The 21,347-nt window shown below is 42.4% G+C and overlaps 1 protein-coding gene across 1 annotated transcript; it reads right to left on the bottom strand.

Moving 5' to 3' along the window:
* Positions 1 to 78: 78 nt before the first annotated feature.
* On the bottom strand, positions 79 to 20,345 carry LOC105911626 (muscular LMNA-interacting protein). The gene is made up of 12 exons (XM_012840452.3): positions 20,074 to 20,345; positions 15,755 to 15,880; positions 14,322 to 14,462; positions 11,938 to 13,605; positions 11,322 to 11,393; positions 10,453 to 10,533; positions 10,265 to 10,348; positions 10,099 to 10,158; positions 9,306 to 9,356; positions 8,471 to 8,515; positions 8,181 to 8,309; positions 79 to 580 (listed from the first exon to the last, which is right to left on the bottom strand). Exons 1-12 carry the CDS (start codon positions 20,170 to 20,172, stop codon positions 359 to 361), a joined length of 2,778 nt encoding a protein of 925 aa, XP_012695906.2. The 5' UTR covers positions 20,173 to 20,345; the 3' UTR covers positions 79 to 358.
* Positions 20,346 to 21,347: the final 1,002 nt, after the last annotated feature.

Genomic DNA, 21,347 nt, shown 5'->3' with positions numbered 1-21,347 from the left:
TCTAATGTGGCTGCAAGCTTTTTCACTGTAAGCAAGTTACTAATAAACAGAGGAACGGAAATGTAGCTTAAAACACCATTAACAAAACAAAAATAACTTTATTCCTCTGTAAAAAAAATCAACACCTTCCATACAATAAAATATTCTGTTCATTTTCTAATTGGTTTAATTGATGTTATTGTTTTTATTATTATCAAACAGCATGAGTGAAAGGGCTAACATGTATTGATTTTCTGCTTCATTATTTCAGTATAAACACATTTACCTTCTTTTAACACATAAGCTAATAAACTGAATATTAATCACATTTGATGCAAGAGAGTTATGACTTTCACCTTTCTTAACAACTGAAGGCAGCCTAAATGTCAGTTTCATGCACCTCCATCTTAGCCAGTGTGGTGCTGAGTGGAGATGGTGCAGTCGCCTGTGCCGAGAGAGCCTCTTCTGTTGCGGTTAGCCGAAGAGTGGGGGGTAAAAGGCTGAACTTCATTCCTCCAGAAGAGGTGTTTTTGGCCGTGGGCTGGCTGCTCAGAGGTCTCCGACCGTCTGCCTCAGGCTCTCCCACAAGCGAGCTGGCAAACTGCAAACATTTCGGTTTGTTAGTTTTCAGTAAATTCCCTCACACACGTCAGCACAGTGTGAAAAGCATCCCACCCAGCTGGAGGCTCAGGAGCGGATCTGGGCCGGGTCTGGCCCCAGAGTCCGTGCCACATCAGGGCTCGGTCCGTTCCACAATTGCCGTCTACCTTGCATAGAAAAACAGACGCTATTTTTATGTTAATTCTCTGATTCAATTTGAAACTGAGGTCAACCTGCCTTGAGACTTATTGTAGATGACATGGCCCTAAACCAAAGAGTTTATTCTGAGAAATGCTCTACAGAAGAAATATCGCCTGGCAACACTGGCAGCCTTTCAAAACAGGGCAAGGGGTCAGTTGGATTTGCCATTTGTGGAGAAGCACAGTCACCACACTGCACCGCACACATCATATTATACCGAGAACTCTAAAACACAACATGGCAAAGCAACCACAGACATATGCACTGAATGAAGCACTGCATGGTTTGACAACAGAGGATATCCAAGGAAGCGTCATCTTTCTGGTACTGTGAGTTTACTTGTGCTTTTTGCTAATGATCATTTTAAATTACTAATATTATTTATAGCTGTAATTTGTGGCTAATAATGTAGTCTTCTGAAATGATCTCTCTGTATATATACGTATGTCATGAAACTGGGAGGACTGTGTCCATTCAAGTAACATGGGACAGGTCTTTAGACATGACTCATAGTCCTGTGGGGCCGGGTGACTTAGGCACTGTGTGTGTCTGTCTGTCTGGCTCATGTCTGGGGACAAATTACTGACATATTGCTTCAGAGAGCATTAAAAAAGACCCTACAAACTGTTTAGTGTATATACAGTATATTGTTAACAAGGTTTAATGAAACTATATTTCAAATAATCTAAACCTACTCATCGCTCCCACCCGTAATTACTGCCATAAGGTTGTCCTCAAACGGATTTTAAAATGTACTGACAATGTAAATGTAAGACTAATTGACTATTAGCTCATCCTATCGTACTCTTATACAACCCTTGTCTTGGATCTCCCACTGTCCGTCCGGTCTATAATGAAGTGGCATCATTATTCATTAGACCCAAGGTTCTGCTGCACACAAACAACTTTCCTGCCACAACAAAACAAACCATCAAAGCTTTCTCTACAAGCACTGACACACACTCAAAAACTAAAGGCCCCCAAAAAGGCACCTCACGAAAACGCATACAACATAACAGCTTCACCCTCTAATCAGACTACGGAGAGATAATTTGGGCACTGCTCTCCAGCCCTCCTATACTGCATAATAACCCACCTAATCAGAGCCAGCCATCTCAGGGAGAAAGGCTCCCCCCACTTAGGTCAGTTTTGTACTGATAAGGACCAACCAGGGCCTGTGGACAGTCATACAATGTTGAATTAAAGGACCAGTTGTGACTCACCAGAGACTTAATTAAGATCCTTCATTAAAATAACCGCACAACGTCTCAAACTAAAGAATGAATTAGAATCAGATATTGATTGAGAATATCCTACCTAAGTAAACAGGTAATTATAGCTCTCACATGTGACAATGAATTGTGAGCTTGTAAAAAAGGGTGGCTGAATTATCACAAGCTCACAATTTGCCACTGAAAAGGATTAAAGGCTATTCACACAGTAGTTCACAATCAGGTCAGCGTCTTATTGGGTTCTTGAGTTCTATCAACTAAAATTAAATGATGGGATGGGTCACTTTGGGTCAATGTCTGATGATCTCAAATAATCACATAATTGCAGCAGAAGTATATTAAATAAGTAATGGCTTCCCATTTTCTTTTTGGATGATTGACCAGAAGACTGTGGTTTGATTGATAATTAGCAGGTAGTTGACAGTAATGCTTAGTGGATGAGTGTGGTCAAGCTGTGTTCAAAGTTAAACTTTATTCAGTGTCAAATAGCTACTTTTTGACAATCCATAAAGGACCAAGACAATAAAGTCACTGCAAGGTGTTTTGTTCATAATCATTTCTTCATAACTGTATGACAAGTGGAAATTGACCCCACAAAAAGACTTCAAAGACATCTAATTGAATTGGTTTAAAGGGTTTTATTCTTTTAATTCAATGGGGGTTTTTTTCTTAGCGTCTTACATTTTTTTTGTTTAAATTGCTGGATAATGAATCATTGCCCCAGAACTGCAATGTATCTAAGAGCCACGACCCTATAAAATTATCACCAGTTCAACACTATTCTCACTAGATTCAGAGTCTAGTTTAAAACGTATCTAAGAGTCACGACCCTATAAAATGATCACCAATTCAACACTATTCTCACTAGATTCAGAGTCTAGTTTGAAACTATGACTGAAAGGACTTTTGTATGTCATTTTTTCATTAATAATGATCATTTATCAGTGGCTCATTAACACTGACACTAGAGATGTAATTAATATTCCACATTGCATATTAACCAAAACATACATTCTTATTGTAATCAGTTAGATAAAAATAAAGCTCACACTATTGCTCATTCTATTGTGTGTAACATTTCCATATTATACAGTATCTACTCATTTCCAAGTTATACAGTATCTACTAATTTGTTTGAATGTGAAACTTGGGGAATGTAGAAGACCAGACCAATTGCTCTGGTTATGTGTATATACAGTATATATATATATATATAGAGATCCAGAAGCAGGTGGTTAGGATCCTGTCCACTCAATCAGAGGGGGAAGTAAAGTTTAACACTCTAAGCAATCAAAACAGCAGTCTGCTCTCCAGGGAGGAGGAACAGCAGACCGTCTGGAACAGCAGGGGATTGATATAAACTCCTTTCTGTCTGTGGGGGTGGATCAAGGTGCGCTGATATGACAGACATGAAGCAAAAGGGAAAATCAGTATGTCTTCTCCATCTCAAGATAGTGATAGTTTCAGATTACAATGACTGCATATTAATGTGAGCTAATGTCACGACCGATTTAGTTTAAGTGTGTTCACCAAATATTTCCCCCACAATGATACATTATACACACACAGCTCTGGAACAGGTGAAAATAAAATAAAGCGACATTTTGTGTTCTATAATTTCTATTCTTCTATTCCTTGCTTTCTTCAAAAAATAGACTGACAATGTCAAAAGAGCAAGTCCAATCACTTCTCTTTGTTTGGATATTGATGACTTTGGTCTGTAGGTTTTCATGTCGTGGATGCGTCTTTTCTGCAATCAAACTCCCTTTTAGAAGACAACCGTGTTGTGACACCTTTTCATGACTGCCTCGGCTTGAGTAAAAGCCTCTTAAAATAAGACCAGTGTTTAGGGTGTCAGAACAATGCAATTTATCTGACATAGATGCTCTCTAAAAGCTTGTTGTCATTGAGGTGTGATGTCTACACTGTCATTACGAAGACTGTCATATTTTTCTGGTAATCTGTGCTTTCTTGTCAGGGCAATAGCACTGACAAGTCATAGAATACAGCCAACGTTGAAACCTAATGGTTCACAGTATATCATTAACATGCTCTTTCAATGGTGCATGCCCAGATATCTGTGTAACTACTGCGGGTATCAAGGCTAAAGATCCAGTCTAAACACCGGATAGCACTTTACATGAGGCTAATTCATCAGAAGATAAACATAATCACCAACATGCCATGTCGATTAATCGCGATTAAAAGTTTGTTTTCTTCTTAAGACTAATTAACGAGTAATCACTTCATACAGCGTGTATTTTAGACACTGTTGTTTAATTGTATTTTTTTTTTAAACACAATGGTGCCCCTCGACGGCAAATCGTAAGAATTTCCCCTGAAGCAATTCGAATCACCTCAATCAGCCCACTGTCCTCAACTATGTTGATGGGCCGACAGTCACCGGCAACCCAAATGGCAACCTTTTCACGGACTGGTCTAGTTATTTTCCTAGAGAAGTCATGGAGTGTGGGTTGGCGATCATCTAACCTGGGACTGCTTTCTGTCAGGTGCTTTGCATTAAGGTGATAACTTCAAGACGAGCTGCTTCTGTGATAGCTAAATTCAGCTTGACAAATGCTACATACAACTTTAGTTTTGTCGATTGTTCCGTCATTTTGGCTCTTAAACAGAGACTTTCCGCCCAACAAACTTTTTTTTAAAGTTGCGTTAATTGCGTTAAAATATTTTATCGCGTTAATTGCGGCCGCATTAATCGCATAGATTAACGCGTTAACGCTGACAGCCCTAGTTTTTATTATTTCTAACAATACAAGACTGTTGTGATTATTGGTCATTATTATGGCAGCTCATATAATGTTTCATGATATGACATCTTGTTAGCATGTGACAAATCAAATTTAAAAAATGTCAATGACAATTACCGATTATGGTACCATGACACTGCTAGATAATAGCACATTAACTGTCATGGGAAATAATGAAAGAATATAGCATATGACATGGTTATGTTGATTTTATGATGGAGAGCTCAAGTCTCAATGCACAGGGAGACTAAATAACAGAACAGTGAGATGAGGATAAGTCTATATCACTAACACTGTAGATATTATTATGATTCAGTAAAAAATGACCTCCCCACTATCATCTGAGAGAATATTCTGTCATGAAGAAAATCTGAGGATAATGCAATGGGGGAATTTGGAGTGTATTTCAAGTGGATGAATTCATCTTTACTATGAATTATTCACTTGTCACTTGTCAACTAATTCTGCAATCATCCGTGTTCCCAACCATTCAGAACCATAGAGCTATAATTTCTAAGGGCCAAGAAAGATGCACAACAGCAATACATTTGGGCAAGAGCCTTCCCCTTTTCCATTTATAGCTGCCTAAACAAGACAAGATAGAAACGGAAAGCCAGCTCAATATCAATAGCCTTCGCCTCAATGGATACTCATCAGAGCCCTGAGAGAAGTTTACTGGTAGTCGCCTTTCTCTCCAGCTCCAGCAAACTTCTCTCAGGGCTCTGATGAGTATTCCTTATTCATTCAGTCTAGTTACGTGAGGGGTGGAGAACGGAGAGCATCTCCGACAATGCTCTCTGTCTGGGGAGCTCTCTGTCTGGGGAGGCTGCAGAGGTGTCAGAAGGTTGGGTGGAAGATAAGGCAGTGGACAGACAGCTTCTCTTTCTCTGAAAACAGAGAGCTGTGTTTGTTTTAATGGGTTTTACTTTGTATCTTTAAAAGTAAATGAACAGAGGGTACGTGTATTCACTATGCTGTCTCAATCTAAACACAGTGTGTGTTAGGTGTTAGAGTCTTGATCCCACAGGCCAGATTACAACTTTTCTTGATCGGGGATATATTTTGAATGGCCCAATCAGCAGATTCATCTCATCTCCAGTCAGTATCTTACAATGCTCTCCCCTCCGGCTTGCTTGCAAAATGCAGTTTCTTTATTTTTATGAGCTCTGAATTCTAAGCTATAATCTTACTGACTTTTACATTATCTACAGCAGCAGCCACTGGCAAATGTTCAGGTCAGCTTGCTCTTTTGCTCTTTTATTTACATTCCCTGCACAAGTAGCTTTAGAGCCTTTAATTCCCTGGAGGTCTCTGAACAATAACTGCCCCTATATTTCTTCTCAGTCAACTCAAAGCCTATGGCCTATTTTTGTCATTTTCATTTGTATTCATCATGTCTCTTCCAAGTTGACGATGTCGGGTGATGTGGAGAAGTTTAGAATGGCACGTAGAATAGCAACGGGAGCCGTGTGAAGGATTGTTAGCCTATCTCTCCTGTGTCTCAGGGGAACCTCCAGATCCAAGTGAGACACCAATATTGCCCCATGACATTAGAGTCTGTGTTTGGGGCCCTTGCTGTTTCCTTTGGGGGTTGGAGCTTGACAACATAAGAGGGACTGCAGCCTCTCCCAGGCAAGCTAAGTCTGCCAGTCCACTGAATGCAAGTCTGAGATGTGCCCCATCCTAATAGAGTTTTGCACCTATATTAAACGTAGTGCCTTATCTTGATGGGGAAAATGGCTGGCAGGGCATGCACACTATTGCACAAAAAAGGACATGCTTCAAAGCGAGAGGTAAAGATGTGGTTAAAGGTAAAAAGTGGGCAGAGCCAGGCCGATGTTAATCAGTGAAAGGTTTTGTTGAAGCCAACCTATAGCATTGTTGAGCAATCCCTTTACAAAGAATGCATCAAACAAGATTATAATGTAGGAAGATGGCAATATCGCATACTCTGGACAGTGTTCTCCAAGAGCTACAAGGAATAAATCAAAGTGCCTTGTCTGTTGTTGAAAATAATGAAATCCTTTCAAACTGACTGTTATATTGTTGATGAGGGTATGTGATTTTGAGCCTGCAAAAAAAAAGAAAGTGTTTTGCCCACTTAGATTCTATGACAAGCTATCGTTGTTTTTGTGAAGATCAATGTAGCTCATCTCACCTCCATTCACCATTGATTGTTTGTGTTCCAGTCAAAACGCATCAATGTTGCATCAATCTTGCACAAAACTTCTGACTTCTGTCTATAACTTTTGACAGAGACAGAGACACGAGCTGGAATTTTAAAATGTTGTCTGTGCTAGACACTGGCTGAGGAATAGAGCAAGTCACAACTGTCCCTGTGCTATAATCATACCTGCTCTACTCTGCTGAGATAAAAAAAAATAGATAGCTTACATCTTTACTGAAATGTTACATGTTTCAGCAGGCATTTTTGCACTTGTGGGGGCAGAAGAGGTTAGCTCTATTATCTGTGGAAATTCAAGTTTTCTGATGGAAATCCAGGCTTTCTTAGGCTCCTTTCACTCCTTGACACTCCACACTCTCCAATTGCATAGGCTACATACGGTGTGGGGATGCAAAAGAATGATCTTAAACTTTAACGGCAAAAGCATATTAGGTTTGTCTAACTATGGTGTTCAATGTTTATTCGATTTAAGTTGTGTCCTTTGCGTCGCTTTTTTACTCAGAATTACTCAGGGAACAAACTGCAGGCTATTTGGTGTAGTTGATGCCTCCAAAACCCCAGCAGAACAAACAGGTGAGTGAAAGCCTGCTCAGCTGAGCATTAGATCAACAGCAGAGAGGGGGTATAGAAAGGAATTAATCATGTAACACAAGACTACTGGTGAGTGGTGACTGTATGTGTAGATATACTGACAACATGGAATATCCCAGAGAGAGGGAAAGAAGCTGATGGCACGGCGCTTCTTCTTTTGCCTAAGTCTATTTAGACTACAATGAATAGAAATAACAAGAAATGTCATTGTTGTGTGTTTACATCATGAATGACATTCGTTCACTGCTGACTGTGCAATTCATTCAAGTCGAACAAATTAGACTGCCTCTTCCCAGACACTAGAGTCTTTCAATGGGTCTTTAAAAAAACCGTTTCATCTGGATATCAGGATATCTGTGCCACTCTTCCAATGTTTTTGCCAAATAGATAAATCAGATGGTTTGTATTTGGCGCATGCAATTGTTCCCTGTCAGAGAAAAATATGTTGACACGCCATATTCAAAATCCACCTCTGGAGTTCAATGGCCCAAGCAGAATAGGCCATTTTAGCAAGCCGATTTTCGCAGTGAAAATAGCACTGAATCAGGAATGTGATAAAAGTGGTAGAACTGCCTGCTGACATCATAATAACACTGACACATGCAGGCACACAATCAGTCTCACCTTGTTTGGGTTGTTACCAGGGTGATTGTTCAGATAAGTCTTGAAAGGATTTGGGGAGTATCTCTCCTCTTCACTGTCAGTGGGAAACCTTGACGTTACAGAGGCGGGACGTATCACTCCTGGCTTCGTCTGGAACAATTCAGACACCAAAGAGAAGTTCATTAGGACTTATGAATAAACTTGTTACGGTTAGATATATTCTGAAGTCATTAACAGTGTTTGGAAATTATCTCCATACCAAATGTTAGTTTTTGTTCAAGAGACGTTAAGGACTATAAATTTACACCCACCGCATGCTGTTCAGTCAGGCCAAGTGATTGCAAATGGTAGGCTGCCTATAAGAATAGAAACATGTTGTTTAATATGCATATACTTATATAATGCTTTCCTTTTGCCTGATGGAGACATTGTAGAAATACCTCTCCACGAGTGTAGGACCTGTTTGTTTGAAATTGATATTTGATTATGTGTTTACGGATTTTGTGGATTGCATGTGCCGTGTGTTTTGTTTCGGCAGTCTCATCCAGAAAAGCTGGCTATTTTGAAGCTGCATCAAGTGTTTTTTTTTATATATATGTATAATTTATCTTACAAGCAAAATGGTGCATCTCAGAAATATTTTGTATAGTTCCACAGTTACAAAGTCATGCAGCGCCTATGGGAAAATGTGTTCTTATGATCTCTCTTTTTGAAAGTCAAGCACATCAAAGAGAGGACCGATGTGTTCTTGATCTCTGAAAAAGGGTTTACTACACTTTGAGACACCAGTTAACTGCATAATAGACATTAGCCGTAGACTACATAGCCAGTATATGCTTCAACATTTATTATCAGAATGACAATTTTCCAATTGAGGCATGCAAATTTAACCAGTTCTTGACAACCTTTTTTTGAATCTTTGTCGTCTTATGTCCCACTGTTTCATATAATTTAATGAAGTATTATTATTTTACAAGTTAACTTCTTCATTGGGTTCAACATTGGCACCCAGGAGAGCATGAGGTATAACACTCAGGTATGTGGGGGGAAAAGATCCTTGGCAAGGAAGGTGTGCCGTCTCCTTCAAGAGGCTGCCAAGAGGCAAAACACAGCAGAGCAACCAAAATAAAAACCATAATTACTCACATATTTAGTTTCCCGTCCAACAGTTCTTGGTGAAGATCTTGGCGTGTATCTCTACATGAGCAAACAGAGAGAGAAAGAGAGAGAGAGAGAGAGAGAGAACAAGAGGAAAAGGGACATTTTATGCAGTGTACCACAACCATTATGTAGTGTGTACAATAGCAATTCAGAGAAAAAATATTATGTGTGATTTACTCTGCGGTATAGGATATGTAACTACCTAGGGGAGATATGACTTGATTTTAATAACAATAATAAAATGGAAGAAGAAGCAAGCACAAGAGGTCATTAGGAGCATAGGAGTGTTTTCACTGCCACATCTCTGCTGAGTACCAGGAGTCTACCTGCCCTGGAGCACACAAATGGCTCCCCTGTCAGACCATTCACTAGCAGAGGATTGGGTAGTGCGGAGTTGTCGGAGCGTCGAGCTGTCAGCTAAACAATTATTGTCTAGTTGACCAGTTTCGCACTTAGGATTGTATTATTGCTCTGGCTGAGGACAGTGGCAGGTGAAGCTCGATAAGAGCAGCTCCCACCCACAGGCACATTATTAAGGTTGGTCAGGTACACTAAAGCTCTGGATGAGGATAATGGTTATAATGCAAATAGCTCTTGCATAACTATGCAACTATACAATTACATTATAAAGTTGTGGTTCGCTTAACTTAGACATTGTTCTGTTTGTAATGTTTGCAAAACCAGAGCAAAAAATAAATGCCTGCGTTGCTAATTACAACACTCTTATGACACGAGATGAGATTATAACCCACATCAGTGACACACAGTAATTACATACCTTCGCTGAGTCTGTTTCTTCCCAGCGCATTGTGGGCGAAGGCGAGAGGAGCGGTCGCCGCTTGAGAGGAATGTTATTGTTAAATCAAAGGGAATCTTTAATGCCATCTCCATTAGAAGCACGATAAAAGAGAGAGAGTTAATGAATGAGAAAACATAAAACTCACAAAAGAGACAGGGCTCTCAAGGACCTCGTCAATGGCGGCATACAACTCTTCAGACTGGGCCCGCAGTTGGGCAGGCGAGCACATCTGCGCCAAATCAGAAGTACAAACACCTAGCACATGTGCGCTAACAACTGTAATGTGCACCATTTAGCATCATTTAGTGCTGGATAACTGCTGTGTAACTGTACCTCGGCCCTAGCCTCCTCCATTAAAAATTGCTCTGAAGGGTCCACTGAATTCTCATTCTTGTCCACTTCATTGTCAATGGCCTGTAGAAAACAGGGTTACAGTTTAATGGCAGACAGAGGAGGCATCCATGCCAACTGGATCAAAGTACTGTTCTTTGTTTGTTTGTGTTCTTATTCATTGTTTTATTCATTCATTAGAAGGAAGAAGGAATAGCAGTCTGGATTTAAAAAGAATGAAGAAATTGGCTGATGAGAAGGAGAAACTGAGTTGTCAGCAGATTTTTCATCTTCCTACTTGGGATGCCATAACAATGTTCCAGATGTATGTTATGTTCCCAAGTTTTGTGCTTTAACGCTTAATCTTAATCCAATCATTGTTCATGTTTTCATCTGTAATTAAAAGAAAACAAAACTGTATATATATTCACATCACATGCAAATAATGATGAGAAGAGAATAGGGCTATATAAGCTGTTTGGCTCGGAAAGGCTAATCAGCTTGTCAGAATATCAAATGACTTCTGGTGGACTTCTGATTAGTGACATAAACTGTCAAAAACCTCATTGACAGTCATTGTTTTGAAACGCAGCATTCCCATGTCAATGCCCATCCTATTTGCATGAACTAAATTCAGTTCAGTGTCACATGGTGTAAACAGCATTAAACCACTGATTGTCCCTGGGCAGCTTTCCAGCTAAATATAACATCAGGATTATAGGCCCTTAGGCCAATTATGATCAAATATGCATGAAGAGAATATGTCAGGATCAAGTATAATTGTGCTACCATTAAGAGCATGTGTCGGGATCTGTCTTTCAGTATGCAGCCAAAGAGGGGTGCTGGGCAACCTCTTAGTAATAGGCACTCACCTGCTGTTCCATCAGGAGGGAGTTTGTGGGGATGGCTGCAAGGGTTTTATAAAATGACTTGATCTTGTATGGCTGAAAAGACACAAGAGTTGAAAAGACACAGGATTAATCAATCATGCTTTGTATTTTTTTTCTCTTTTCCTAAATGTGAAGTGATGTGAGCAGCTGGGTGTGGACATTTCTCCTGCTGAGACCTGAAACATTCGCCAGCCTCACAGACACATGCAGGGTGTTAGTTCACCTGAGCAACTGTGGATAGCTTTAGCCAAAGGAAAGTAAATAAACAAATGGGGGAAAGACTGCATGTGTAATGACACCTGAGTTCTATTTCTCAAACTCATGCATACAAAAAAAAAAAAAACACTTGTAAAAATTAAAACATGAAAATAGTTTTTGAAAGTAATATTTGTACAAAAGTACATTTGTGCGTGGGAGGCCTGTCATTGCTCTTAGCAGCATGGGGCCTGGCAGTAAATCCCATGTGTCAGTCAGGGCTTGGAATGAGTTCTGAATGCTGCCCCCCCACCACCACCACCCCCTCCCCCTCGTCTCAGTGCTGCTGGTGGACGGCATGCAGGTGGCGTGCAGTCAATCCCCATGCCAGCATGCAGGGTACCTGGCTTTTTTTATCCTCCCTGTCAGCTGAGACTGACACGCGACCCTTGAGGGTGGGCGAGGGCGTCAAGGAGGGCGGGAAGGAGGGTGACGGGGTGAGGTCGCGGCTGAGGGTTGCCGGGGAGGGGGAAAGGGTGAAGCGGTCTGGGGTGGGGGGGCAGGAGTCAGGCTTGGGGGGCAGGAGACAGGGGGTAGGGGTGCGGCGCAGGAACGAGAGCGGGGGGATTCTGGGAAGTGGAGACAGCCTGTGAGAGTGTGTCACCGGCGAGGGCTCATCTGAGGGATGACGTGAGACGCCGCTGTCATTTTCTGAGCCAGAGGCTGGTTGAGCATTTGAGCGTGGCCGCGCAGGAGAAGCGCTACTGTGGCACGGCTGTGACTCGGCGTCTAGGTTTAAGGCATAGCTAGGTTTGGGGGACAGAGACCTGGAGAGTTTGGAGAAAGATGTGTACAGCTGTGGGCTCGGGGCCGGGGACACACGTATCTCGGCGTTGACTGGCTTGAGGACGCGCCGTGGACAATCAGCGGGAAGTCTCTCTGACGTGAAGGTTCTCATAGCTGGAGAGGACAGCCTTGATCCCGTGGTGTAACAACTAGGGCCACTCTTTGATGGCTCTGACTGGGAAATAGACGTGTGAGTTGTGTACACTCCCACTAATGGTGAAATGCACCGGGGCTCTTTCACTGCTGAATTCAGGGACTTCAGCTCAAGCGTTTCTTTGAGACACGACGTATGGTGGTGGGGGGTGGTGTGTGTGGAGTCCTGCGACACAGACGCCCCACCCAGGACGGATCCCACGCGTGCGGCGGCGCGGCAGGCGGGGCAGGAGGACATGTGGACGGGGCTGATGGGCCAGCAGGGGGAGTAGGGCCTCTGCACGGAGGACGACAGCACGGGCAGCCGGCCCTTCCGCAGGATGGCCGTGAGGAGCGAGAGCTGCGTAGGCGGGGGCCGGTGGCGGGCGCGCGGCGACGGGGAGGGGCACGGCGACGACCCCCGGCTGACGGCGCACGAGGAGGAGCAGCTGCCGCCGCCACTGGGTGCCATCCGCACCAGACTGGCGCCGGGCGCCAGGGAGTGGCGCGTGACGCGCACCACCGCAGGGGAGAAGGCCCCCGAGCGGACGGAGGAGCACGGCGACCAGGTGCAGCTGAGAGACGACAGCGCCGGGGACGGCGCGGGTGACAGCAGGTAGGGAGCCGACCAGCTCTTGTCCCTCTCCCAGCCCTCGGAGAGGATGGACTCCCGCGACGACGAGACCGGGGAGGTGAGCAGCTCGACGGAAGTAGCAGCGCTCAAGGTCTCATCCTGCTCCTGCTCCTGCTCCTGCTCCTGCTCCTGCTCCTGCTCCTGCTCCTGCTCCTGCTCCTGCTCCTGCTGCTGCTCCTGCTCCTGCTCCTGCTCCTGCTCCTGCTCCTGCTCGTGGTTGAAATAGAGCCCCCCGCTCCCACCAACGCCGGCACACGGAGACGTGCTGCGACACCCAGACCGAGAGGAGAGGCCCTCGTGCTTGTCAGGTTTGGTTTCCACGGTTGCATGCGTAGAGGCGGGGCTGGAGTTACCAGAGTGGCGGATCATTTTCTCACTGAGAGCGGGGACAGGGGTATAGGACAAGGGTGAGGGTGGGGGTGAGGGTTGAGCAATCAGATCAGCGGAGGGTGCCTTCAGCTGAGAAGAAACATGAGACAAACAGATCAGCTCTAGGCAGGGAGGGAATCTCAGTTATTCAGTAACCACATTATTCTGCTGAAATAAAAGCTTATTTACAGGCAAAGTAATGGGCCTGCTGTAAAGAAACAGAGTGACAGTGGAAAGTGGTTCGCTGCTCAAATGAGTACTAATTAAAATGTAAACCGAGCAATCCAAACAACATCAGCAACGACACTATAAAGAGCACATACTATTTGGCTTTGCAAAAACTGTACTCTTTTGTTGTGCATTCCTGGCTGCATTTGCATTCGCAGTCCATGATGTGAAGATCAGCATCAAGGACATATTCATGGTACTAATGCAAATATCTGAGGGAAGGAACTCTCACCTGGGGGAAGAAAAGACTGCTTTTGCCAACTGAGTTCCACACTTCAGATCCCACAGTAACAACAACCAGTCAGCATCACTCAGCAAGGAGCCTGCTGTGTATCTCAACTTGTCCACTGATTAGTGAGCCGAGAGAAACGGCTCTGAAGTCTGATTTTCTATCGCCCCAAACCCACCCCCCTTGCTTTCACAGTACAGTGGGAGGTCACATTTGAGGATTTCAAAGGCAGAGGCTGAGTATCAAACAACCCCCCCCCCCACCCACCCATAACGCCAGAAGTAACCATGGCACCCTGCAACTTTTCGATTTTGTCGAAAAGCCTCTTTTTTTTCCAGTGGAAACTCACCTTTAGTGCATGTGTTGTTTCTCGGGGCGAGTCAGCTGGTGGGGTTTCCTCCGAGTCTCTGATGTAGACAAACTCTGCCTTGTAAACACCCCCTTCCATGGTGTTCTCACCCGATGCGTCTCTGTCGGGTTCCTCTACACTCTGAGAAGGGGTTGGATGAAAAGAAGCCTGTGAAAAACTCTGAGATCTGTCAGTGATCAGGGAGCCTAGTGTGGGACTCAGAAACTATTTTGCTCCGTACAAGCTTCTTCTGAGGGTTGAAGGGAGTGTGGCTTGCTTGTGTGTGTGTGTGTGTGTGTGTGTGTGTGTGTGTGTGTGTGTGTGTGTGTGTGTGTGTGTGTGTCTGTGTGTCTGTGTGTGTGTCCTCTGCAGCTAGCACATCCCTCCTTCAGAGAATCTGTCCCACATGTTTGTTGCACATGCCGCCACACATGACTCCGCTCGAGGTTGTGTAAGAGCTCGGCAGATGCCTTTCTCCCAGTGAAGGGAGCGGGAGCGGGCTGTGAGGTCGGCTGCCCCCTCACTGAGGGTTTGGGGAGCGAGGTGATTTACAGTGCCAGTGAAAATGCTACAACCTCAAGAGACACCAGGTCGCCACGCCCGAACAGAATACTTTACTGGGCTCCACGGCGGACTTCATGGGGAGGGGTCTTTCTCATTTGAGTTGAAATCAGGGCAGACTATGTAACAAGCAAACTTAATTTTTGATGGGAAAAATGATTAATCTTGTGGAAGGATTTGAAGGATTGCTAAGTAGAACAAGGATAGACACAGGGATCATTAAGGGATTATCTAACTCAAATCAAAATTAAGTAAATTAGGTTGAAATTAAGGGAGAGTACTTATGATGTACATTAAGGGTTGTTACAGGAATAATGAAGATGAATGATTTAAGTCATTAGAAGACCATTGTGTTCTGCTCATACTATAAGCACACAAGGACATCTCCAGCCATCTGTATTAAATGAATGTGAAGATTTAAGATCCTTTCTTTTTACCCCAGCAGAAGTCTACACACTCTCTTTCTACAATGTATCAGTCTTTTCAATGTATTCCAAACTTGGTGACTGAACAAAGAAACTACTCAGAGAGAATTTAAGCATCGTTATTACACTCTGCCCATTTCTTTTTTTGACATCAAATATTAAAATTAAGATTAAAATGTTCTTTGTGAAAAGTTAACAGAGGCAACTTTTCTCCTTACTCCATTCAATTAAAAACTGTTTTTTCTTTCAACAGAAATGACTCCCATAAATCTCTTTTTATTAATGACTTGTCTGTCCCTGCAAAAAGGGATTTTAGATGCGGAATGATTTTAGTTTCTATTTGTATTTGAGTTAAGATGAATATTACATTACTGTGTGATAAAAGGTTAATGAATATGTAACAAACAACATTAATAAAGTAGATACCTGGTAAAATAAAGTCAATACCTGGTTTGGATGAAGTGATGACAGCAATTTTCTCCCAACATGTATGATTCTGCTTTTCGCTGGAAGCTTTGTCAGAATTGGCACAAAGCTGAATGATGTGAAGTTTGCTGAGGCTACAGTTGTTGCCTGTATGAGGGATGACATTTTTTTTTTAAGAGACCAAAAAGAGTTAACTCACTTAACTCAGCAGTGGGTCTGGTTCACACCCCCCATCAAATACGTTTGTCTCCGAGACTAATAACAGTTTTTACTTTTTATGAAAGGCTTTATTACACTGTAACTGAGACATAGCACTGGATATGCTAACCAAACTACAAAATGATGGTGTAGATCATTATAGCCCTCATCTACAATTCAACCAACATCACAATCTCAAATGCAAACTCTCGCATTTTGTAGTTTCATCTTAAATGAGTGAGAGAAAACTGCATATAATTAGTGCCCAGTTTAAGAATACATATGCTTGTATTCCCAGCATGACGGTGACTAAGCTAGTAGTTATTGAAATCATCATTTTCTTGGGCATTACAACGTTTTAAACAGAAGAGCTGGTACCTAAATTAGGATCTGCTTTGCAGATATCAGTGCAGCACTTTAGGAAACAATTAGACAGCGGTTGACACATTACCTTGTAAGCAGACTTCAGTTCTAAAGCTGGGGTGAAATAACCTCATGAGCATAATATGGTCTGCTCTCCCAATTCATGAAGAGATTGCTGTATGTTAAATGGAATGTTCTGGAACAGTGGTTCTATTCAATGTCCATTAATATGTAGGAGGGAGAGGGCAGAACTTTCCTGTTCACATTTCAAGAATTGACAATAAACTATTGTTTGCCGAGAGGCTGGGCCAAGAAGGGTGAGTATTAGGACATCTGCTGTAATGATGCGTGTTGCTCTGCTACAAATGTATCGACTTCCTCGGTACACTCTTTGAGACTATAATGATGATCCGAGTGTGTCCACAACTGGACACCAAATCTATGTTATGTCATTCTCAAGGAAGCATGTTTATCTGACATCATCATCTAGCAACAAATTAATGCTGTTCCCACCCAGACATATCTGCTGAGAGCAAAATGAAAGGAAATTGGATTTCCTTCAAAATACCATTACTTACAATGCTATGAGCAGGCCTACTACAGAATCCAAGCAGCTGGAATAAATCTGTTCATTTGAATAAGAAAAAAAAACCTTGACAAATCTTTGAAATCCTCTGCTATAGCTCACCACAGCGTGGCAGATCACACTGTCACACTAAGACACGGCCATGCCCTTGAGGTGCGTATTTCTTAATTAAGAGCAGTGGGACATAGCACATCTCCTGCATCTCTTCACACCACACCTCTGGATTAGTCCACAGGGGGGGGGTTCACAAGCCAACAGGATCAGAGGGGCTGAGGGTGGACAGGCAGGAGACGAGCCCTGTCCATCGCCATGGTGATTCATATTCTCTTTCACATTACATCATGATCAAAGAAAACCTCAATGGGGTCAAGCCTCCCACTTTGATTAAAGGTGAAACACTGCCAATGGACCAGCATGGCAACCAGGACAAATGGTGCAATATATGCAGTTCTGCTTGTGTTCTGCTGCTTCTGTTTGCTGTCGATGGACAAAGGAACCTTCTGTAGAGCCAGAGAACGACGTTGACCTTTGTGACAGATTAAAGCAGGACTGACTGACTTTAATAAACTATCGATCGATGGTGATCACAAGGTATAGGAGCGTTCCCTGTATGAAGAATACAATATAGGGAGATATGAGTCATATGTCTGGCCCACCAGCATTCAGCGTTCAAAATACAATATGATAGGATCAACGACATGTTCAGTACCATGACTTTATCAGTGCAGACCTCACAAGTGTCAAAATGTAATATACTGTGTGTATTTACACGAGACATACATAAGGTTCATCAGTTTCAATGCTGATTCTGTCTGTTCAAACTTCTACCAATGATACAAGATAAAAGATAAAAATACATTAAAAAAAGGAAAAGCAACTAACACAAGACTAAATAATTCTACCATGGTGGTCAGTACACATCTTAGTCATCCATCTGACCAATGACAAAATGTTGCCATTTCAAAGAATCGTATGTCTGATTTGTGTCCTTCTGAATGTAACCAATAGTTGAGTTTTAACCTTTAGCGCTCATGCTATGCCATGCAGTCTGTGTGCATGGTAAAAATAGACAAACGGGAAACAAACAGCAAGACTGCCCAGGGACACATCATGGGTGGCAGAGGAGTAAATAGTAGCCATGAATCACTGTTGATATCAGCATATCAGTATGCGAGAGGATTGCAGGCAATCAAAATGGCTCTCTGCCAATTCTTGAGTGTTAATTATCATAAAGAACATGCTAGGTGTGAAAGACTGCTAGATCCAGCGCCGGAATGTAACACAAGTGGCGTCGGTCACGTAATATCGGATTTGACATAACTACCTCGAGGAGGTGTTTTCAAAACAGGGCTTAACGCATGCAACATTGTTGCATTGTTTAGAGGGGGGGGGGGACAGCCTTCTTGCCTCCACGATATGATATTTCACTGAGAGAAACTATTTTGGAGTTTGACATCTATTGTTTTCTTTGGCAGGTGGTGCTGAGAGCGATAATCAGAAAAGACTTTAGAGGGGCCATAGGGAAGCAGGCCAGTAAACAGTCAGCCAGCGCAGGCATTGTGATTCAGCAGCCTTAACTCCACTAATCCGTCTGATACCACAGCCAATCAATACAACTAATGGAATGGCAATTGCCACACATCCCATTGAAATATCATCTTGGGAATATATATATATATATTTTTAAAGAAGAATAAAAAAAAAAACACTGCGCAACTTTTGATTTACCCCTAGATTAATAATAGTTTGCTGTCGCTCACTGCTCACTTTGTAACTACAGTGACGGGGAGTTGTAAACAAATACACACAAACACACACACACACATGCTGAAAGGTTATAGGTGGCATTTCCTCCTTCCCAGTAAAAGCTGTCTATGGTGATTTATTTGCTGTGGGCATTGCCGAGGTCATACCGTCCTCCCAGATCATATTACCACCACCCATGATGGCAGCTATTTCACCCAGTCTGAAACCATGAATTTCACTCAATAGCCTGCATTGAACTTGAACAAAACGGATGGCGGTTGACTTAGCGTTGACATTTCGACATCAATACATTCCATTCAGCTATGGATTCACACAGCAGTATAGAGAACACTCATTTAAAATATCCTGCCTCACTGAAAGATATAAACACGTATATTAATAAAATGTTGCAGCTGCTTAAGGACTCTCAGATATATTCCTAAAAAGTTTACAGCGGAGGTCTGAGTAGCTCTCTTAGTGCAGTGTGTGTGTGTGTGTGTGTGTGTGTGTGTGTGTGTGTGTGTGTGTTGACAGTTGACTGAGTACCCAAATGTTTTTGAACTCATGATTGCCTGGACTGCTCAGAAACCCCCAAACCTCAGGCCAATAATAATAAATGACTTCGACCACAAGGCATGATTGTAGGTCCTTGGAGGTTTGAGGCTTGGAGTGGGTGTGTCACTCCATCCGGCTTGTAATGATATCCAAATACAAGCCTGGCCTGAAAATATACACAACTCCAAAGCCAGCTTTGATGTGAGTTCACTTAGCATGCAGTCCATGGAACTTGACTAGTTACATATATTGAAAGTGATATTTCATACTGCCGCCACAAAATCACATTGATTGTTTAGCTGCTATGGTCTTTTATCTTATTTCTTATCATTTGGTATGGTGCACTATAAAATGCTGTGTGCATGAGATCATTTTAAAGTGGTTATGACCAAGCTAATCAAGACAAAGAATAGGATCTCTGCTGTACTGGACTAATGAGGTTCAAATTACCTACAATTATAATTTCTATTTTAAGTGTCCTGAGCGCATAGTTTATGGATAACTTTCCAAAAGTGATGACAGTGGTATTTATCTATTTAAATGTCACGGGTTCCCAGCAGGAAAAACTATTTATACAATGATCCCCAAAAACCTAGGCTAAATAGAACAAATTTATATTTGAATTGACAAACTGACATTTGTTCAGGTCAACTCGAGCCAATCGAATTATTACCAGATCCTCTATTTTTCCCTAAACCAAAATAAACAAAACATAATCTTTTATCTAAGAACTTTGCATAACATTCACCTCATAACTACATAACAGGGTCACTGCATGACGGTCATGGGTCATGGCCTGCTCTATCGTCTGTGTCCCATCTATCTTCACGTCTGGAACACACGTCAGCTGTTCTTGACTTTGCCCTTTCCAACAAAATCACAGCTCTCTTACCTTGTCAAGGCTGCCATTTACGTGCTCCATTTCCATATCTTCCCCCGGGTGAGTCTTATGGGGCGAAAAACTTCTGTGTCTGCTCACTGGGAGCAGCATGCTTCTCAACTACTTCAGATGAGGTCCAATACGTAGCAGTGGTGGCAGCAGGGTGCTTCCATTTATAGATACTCAAACCCACAAATAGCATGGTGATGGAAGCCAGCGTACATGACACCGATTAAAACAATGACTGCACAATTACCGACATTGAGGCTTCCCTCTACTGGCAGCCATTTTGTGCTGATGAACATGGTCTTTCATATTTTGCCATTGCTTGTATTGCAAAGCTGGGGTGGGGGGGTTGGGATGGGGTGGGGGGGGGTTGCTGGAAAAATGCCAGCCCACATTTTTGACTTTGACAGAGAGTGCATGCTTTGAATGCCACTACATCTTGAAGCAACAGTTGATGTTTTAAAACAAAAACATTTATTTTCACGCATCATTAATGGCAGAAATGAAACTGCCTCATAGTATTCTATTATGTATATAAATATTTATATTATTCATCTCATTCATCATTTAATGGCCAAATCATAACTAGCCAGCATGATTTTTCCTATGTAATCAGTTCTATTAAGTGGATAAATCAACCTATCTTCAACCTTTCTTGAATCATCTGCCATCTTTCAGTTTTAACTATGATGATTGGAACCACAGTGCTGTCAAAAATAGACAAAAGACAGGTGTGCGTCATGCATTCTTTTTTTAAGCCCCAACGGAGGTCTGGCCCTAGGGCTCAAGCAATCAGTCCAGTAACTTGGGCTTGAATATTTAAACAAGTGTGCATGCAAACTGAGTTAAAGGTCATCCATGAAATTATTTAGCTCATAAAGATTTTTTTCGGCTCAGTGTGAGTTTCATAATTGGTTTATGTCTTCTTCAGGGTGCCCATGATATCAGCAGTTAATTAACATGGCAAAACCATCATACTTACATTCCATCCAGGTAGGGGTCAAAGTTACATTGGGCATCTGGTATGAAAAATGTATTTGATTGTCTATGATACACACAGATGGGTATGAATTAGATTTGACTTCTGTAGGTGTGTTCTGTGGTGCCTTTCAATCAGAAATCATCATGTCTGCTTGTTGTTCCATGTCTTTTGATTATCTGGGCTGATATGTAAAGTTTGCTTAATGCTTGACTTCCTTGGTCATACACGTCGGCCTATATTTCAACGATCTTTAGCAGAGTGTGAGTATCCATCCGCTTTTCATTTTAAAACCCCATTT

This window comes from Clupea harengus, chromosome 13 (assembly GCF_900700415.2).
Source record: "Clupea harengus chromosome 13, Ch_v2.0.2, whole genome shotgun sequence".
Classification (NCBI taxonomy): Eukaryota; Metazoa; Chordata; class Actinopteri; order Clupeiformes; family Clupeidae; genus Clupea; species Clupea harengus.
The sequence above is the reverse complement of the archived record's forward strand: the minus strand, read 5'-3'. Positions and strand labels throughout refer to the sequence as shown.

Bases quoted from the DNA above. Each gene is read 5' to 3' on its own strand.
- LOC105911626 (XM_012840452.3), bottom strand. From the start codon at position 20,172: ATGCTGCTCCCAGTGAGCAGACACAGAAGTTTTTCGCCCCATAAGACT. The intron at 15,881-20,073 runs GTAAGAGAGCTG...TCCCTCATACAG, and splicing joins TAAATGGCAGCCTTGACAAG to GCAACAACTGTAGCCTCAGC. The intron at 10,349-10,452 runs GTACAGTTACAC...GATTTGGCGCAG, and splicing joins TGGAGGAGGCTAGGGCCGAG to ATGTGCTCGCCTGCCCAACT.